We start from the raw sequence: 5,277 nt of genomic DNA on the forward strand, positions 1-5,277 counted from the left end.
AGCATCTTGTCGGCAAGGCGGCAAAGATCATTTATCAGCCTGGGCCCAATCATGGCAACAGGGTGCATGAGGCGAGGAAGGCATCGCTAAGCACTTGTAAAGACCTGAGGCTCGAGCGCTTGGTTAATCAGAGACCTTCTCCGGGAACTTATGAGTTAACTGGTATCCGAGGCGTTATTGTGGCACCGGGCTGCGATTACCAGGTTCTGCTGAGAAGGAATTGGAAGGTCGAGGACAAAGCGGGTGTCCCGACGCCCAAGTACCCATGGTTTCAAATACAGATCCAGTATACCGTGAATGGAGTTTCAACAAGGACGGCAATCCGAAAAAAAAAAAAAAAGCCTTCTTCAGTCGCAGTGGGCTCGGCAAGATCTTTCCGGAAGGTCACAGTATCCTCACTCTCGACGAGGATTTGTGCTTGAATGGTAAGGTGGATTTAAAGGAAAACACGCAAATCCAAAAACTGGTTCTCGCTATTCTTCGAGCCTATATCAAGAACCAGGAGGACTTCGGTACACCGTCAAGCAGGGCTCAGAGCTCTCGCTCGCCCACGGTCCAGCGCTACAGCACGCCGACACTCAAGGCTACTAGGAACCCTGAGGGCAAGTCCGCCTCGGTGCGAAAACAGACGGCGTTCGCGAGGCCAGCGGCGCGCTACGGTGGTGCTTCTGATTTCACGATCAGAGAAAGAGCTCGTGCAGCTTTCGCGGGTATGCACCGGTCTTTAACACTACCTATCCACATAAGAAAGACCATGATATCGCTCCGCATCAGCCAAGCTGCCTGGGTGATGCTGCTGCATCACTGCGAGAACTTCTGCGGCACCAGTTTGAAATACGTCGCCTTGAGTCATCGCAGTAGCCTCCAGTGTCCTGATCTGTCTTTCCTGAGCACGAATGAACACTATTTGCGCTACGAGGCCCAGGTCTGCCTCTTGAATCTGATGTTCAAGCAGTTGTTTCTGTTGGAGAAGAAGCAAGCGCTCTCTGCCTCCTTTTTCCGCTAGAGCACGCTCTGAAGTTTGCCCCCCCCCCCACTCATGTTTGTCCCTTCATTCACGGCGGAACGCATCGCCACCTTCTGAACATCCAGTCTCGATTTCTGAACATTATCAGTGTAATAGTGATTGTAAGTTATAGAGCCGCCTTGCTCATCATCGATGAGCTTGTGAAGCTCGGCCAACGCCTCAGCCTCACCATTCTCGAGCGAATCCTGCAGAATCGACCGGATCTCGCCCCGCAATTTCTCCTCGGGGATGAGCCGTTTGACTGCGAGTTCGACCCATTGCAATGCTATTGTCATGATCTTTTGGGCATGACCTTTCGCAATGGTTCTCTATCGGCGTGATTGCTCGTGAAAGAGCTCCGAGAGAAGGGCAGAATTATTGTTACCCGGTAGTTCACGACCTCTACTCCGACGGTAGGCCTACTCGCATTTGTAAGAGCCGATTACATCTGGAACATAGAAAATACATACATCTTTCACCCATTACATCGTTTCTGCTTTACTCACAATGAGCTCGGCTGTTTCGTCGATTGACCCGTGATCTGACTTGGAGGACCGCGCATGCGATCTGACTTTTCTCCTCTGCCCATGATCGCGCATGTAATCTGAGAAATCTGTGTTTACTTCTTGTACCCGGGTACGAAGTCTGGACACTCCATCATCAGTAATGAATTTAGCATCAACACTAGTAGGTAACAAACGGATTTGACAACCTGTTTTCCCTTTTAGGCGGTCAAATGTGGATGCAAATCTAAAACTAGCCCATCTTTTGTACCTATTGAACCCACTGTAATGGGTGTGCGGGTCAACCATAATTTTCGCCCGTGTCGTTTGGCTGCTCCCTAGAGCCAGAAATAGCGGTTATGATGACCCCATCAGGTAACTACAATCCACCAAAGCCACCTATAACGATGTTTCAGAAAAATTCTTTGTCCCTACTCGAATCCACACATCCTTGATCAAAATTTCCTTTATTAGTCAGAAGGTTCGTAGCCTGATGACTCTTGTACAGCTCATCACAGCGGCGATGCGTTGCCGCGGTTGTGTCGCTGCAGGATAGAGCAATGGGATCTTGAGTTGCCAATAAAAAAGGATGGCGTGGAGAACACATTGTCTTTACGCAGTCCCAAGTACAGCCGGGACTGCGCTGATCTTACCCGTTGAACCTGGACCGTTGAACCCGGTCCCACAATTGCCCACGAGTACCGATCAGGCCCCAAGCAAATCAACCCTTCTCTGCCCAACTCGATACCAACTAGACTGAACTGTAGTCTCCAACATGCCACCGTCATCACTCAAGGGCATCTACCGCAACTACAAGGCTGACACCGACGTTGTGGCCTCATGGCTCGCTACCACGGCCCAGCAGCACGGTTACCGTGTCGGTGGCGCATCGGCCGCGTATCCTGCCGCCACAGGAGGCAGACTGAAGGGGAAGGCGCGGAAGCAGGCAAAGGCAACCATGCCCGTAGCAACCCTCGGCATGACTGCAGAGAACAAGACAAAGTACATCATAAAGGTGCGTGATTTCGAGGCCTTGGCAGTCTACATTGCCGGCCTTGGCAGCACCGTCCTCGTCCCGAGCTTCTTCACCAACGCTCTGCGCCGTGTCATTTCCGTGCGCAAGAGTTTTGCGGAACGCCTTGGTTCGGCAGGCGTCAAGATCACCGTTGCATCTGAAGTGACGCATTCATTTTTCGTCGAGCAGCTTGAAAAGGTCTGGCAGATCCTGTCGCCGGCGGCACATGCCACGACGGCCACAATCAACGCGACAGTGACGGGCCAAGATGACCGAGACGAGCGGAGCAACCGTCGAGCAAGGTCTTCGGCGACCAACGACACCATTGTCAGTAACATTTTCTCCGCGCTTAGAGTCTATCATCCGTCAAACAGATTGGAAGATGACTCGGACGCGATTCGACCTGCCCCAGTAAGGACGACGTTTGTAGCCGAGCAGGGCGACTCTGTCCTCGACATGATCTTCGCCCTTACTACGCTACTCAATGACTATGCCGACATCCGTGCCGAGATTCGTGCACTGTGGACAGAGCACGCGTCTGGGCGCCTTGATCTTGCCGCCGCGTCCGTCGCCACCAATGCGGCCATCGAGATGGCGCGCAGCATGGAAGACGAGATGAAGGCACTTTTCGACAAGTCTGATGGTGTGCATATCGTCACGGAAGCATATTTTCATTCTCTGTGTGAAGCCTCGGGCATCGATAAGCTGGACAAGGAGATGTCGCACGATCCATACAACCTAGCCGCATACGACATTGCCGACGTGTGCCTGATCAACATGCTGACGCTGCTGGCGAGCTACACCGCATCGGTAGACCGCCAAGAGACCTGCCTGCAGACCTACAGCGGCAAGTTTGGCTGGTATGACGAGGCGCTGGGCGGTAAGGCGCAGACGAAGCGCCAACAGTGGACGCAGGACATGACGGCGGTGCTCGAGCTGATGCCGGACCTGAGCTTCCTGGTGCTTAAGCTAGGCCGCCTGTCGGTTGTGGATGAGCTGACGCGTGGGCTGGCCTACGTCATGGACGATGGGAAGAGGAGGGCCAAGCTTTGGCTTGCTTTTGCGCTGCAGATCTACGTCGACATTCTGCGCGACTTTGTCCCGGACTGCGACAGCCTGGGCGAGATGCAAGCAGAAGTTCGCGAGATCAAACATGCGATGCTCACTGTGCCGGCTTCGGACCCGCATCGCGTAACCGTCATGCGCGCCGCTGGGCTCTGGGACACGGACCCGATTTGGGCGGCCCGCGGCATGGCCGTCAGCGCCGAGCTGCTGCCCCAGGCCCACACCGCACCGTTCAAGTTCCTGCGGCGTAATCCCATGTACTGTGGGCTACTGGTGCACCACATGCGCTCCACGCGCCAGACGGAGGGACTTTCTTACGCGGCGACGCCGGGTGCTTTGCTCGGTGTGGTGCAGCTCTACCACGCGCTCCGCAACGAGCGCTTGCTCCCCGAGCACTGCACCTGGGACGACCTACAGGAGCTGTGGACGCTCCAGGGCGATGCCTCGTTTTTTGTCGGCGATCCCCCAACGACTAAGGAGGCGTATTTTTCCAACTACGCCCTGAGCATTGGCACGTCGGTGACGCACTGGGCGGCGGCGTCGTCGCGGCGCAAAGGCAAGGGTAAGCAGCCAACCTTCAAGGTTCACAGCGACAACCGACGTAACCTCATGCCTATTGGCTATTTGTCACTGGCCGTCAACCACCGCATCAAACATCCCGGCGCTCGCGTACCGTGGTCACCAGAGGCCGTGCAAGACACCTTGGTTGAGGGCGTCTCGCGGCGCCACACAGACAGCCGATCGCGCCTGCAACGAGGGGGCAAGGACGGGGTGGGCGTGGCTAGAGCGCGCATCGCGAGTTTGCCGCCCGCGGGCCTGGTGCGTGAGGTTGCTGAAGCGGTCCAGCACGAGAAGCGCGGTCTCTGTTTTGACTTTTTCATCATGCACAACCAGAGCTGGTCCTTTCTCACAGTGCTGCGGGAAGCGCTGTGGGCCGTTGTGCCGGCCATTGCGCAAGGCGGCAGCGACGCAGAGACGCTGCCCTTTGTGCCGGGCATCTGCTTCGCGGCGGCGGCAGGCAAGAGCCTCAACCAAGCGGTGGTGGTGACCGCCAACGACGCGCTGCTGCGTACTGCGGCGGACGTGATGCGGACATTTGTACGCGATGGTGGTGGGAGCGTGGTGAGGATGGATGTGGAGAGAGAAGTGAGCCTCGAGGAAGTGGAGAGCCTCTGTGGGCAGGAGGGCGATCCGTGGCGGTTGAAGCGGCTCGAGTTTGGGGATGGAGTTGGTGGTGGCCTCAATAGCGTGACCCGAAGTTGACGCAAGCTAGCCTATAACGTGGCTTGGCACCACTGAAGAAAGAGGGAGTACCATGAAATATAGGCCTATGCAACGTACAATATTCATTGTCTGTTACACCTGGTGACTCCCAGCCAATAGGGCTTACTAGCTATTCCTAAATGCAATGCTCGTTGTCTTCCATCATCTCGTCATACTTGTTCGTGTTCTTACTGATCGTCTTGCAGCTGCCTTCCCCTACCAACTGTCCACATCTCGATTTGTTTCGTTTAGTATACATGGCTAGCTAGCGTAAGGGCTATTCCCCAAGTTTCCCATTGGTATAGCAGCTGACTGTCACCAATGTTCTGCCGGCGCGATAGCATCATCGCTTCCTTTGATACCGCTGAAGGTGCAAACCCCCGCAAAGCCGCTCACGGCGTACGGCAGGGGTGGGCAGCAGAAGT

The 5,277-nt window shown here is 55.3% G+C and overlaps 2 protein-coding genes across 2 annotated transcripts; both read left to right on the plus strand.

The window, feature by feature from the left end:
• Positions 1 to 297: 297 nt before the first annotated feature.
• Positions 298 to 1,006, plus strand: ISF_09812 (hypothetical protein; the record flags this gene model as incomplete). The annotated part of the gene is made up of 2 exons (XM_018853413.1): positions 298 to 302; positions 358 to 1,006. 2 exons carry the CDS (start codon positions 298 to 300, stop codon positions 1,004 to 1,006), a joined length of 654 nt encoding a protein of 217 aa, XP_018699400.1.
• Positions 1,007 to 2,284: 1,278 nt separating this feature from the next.
• ISF_09813 (hypothetical protein) lies at positions 2,285 to 4,852 on the plus strand (the record flags this gene model as incomplete). The annotated part of the gene is made up of 1 exon (XM_018853414.1): positions 2,285 to 4,852. One exon carries the CDS (start codon positions 2,285 to 2,287, stop codon positions 4,850 to 4,852), a length of 2,568 nt encoding a protein of 855 aa, XP_018699401.1.
• Positions 4,853 to 5,277: the final 425 nt, after the last annotated feature.

The sequence above is a fragment of the Cordyceps fumosorosea genome (genome assembly GCF_001636725.1).
Source record: "Cordyceps fumosorosea ARSEF 2679 chromosome Unknown scaffold_77, whole genome shotgun sequence".
NCBI classification, from domain to species: domain Eukaryota; kingdom Fungi; phylum Ascomycota; class Sordariomycetes; order Hypocreales; family Cordycipitaceae; genus Cordyceps; species Cordyceps fumosorosea.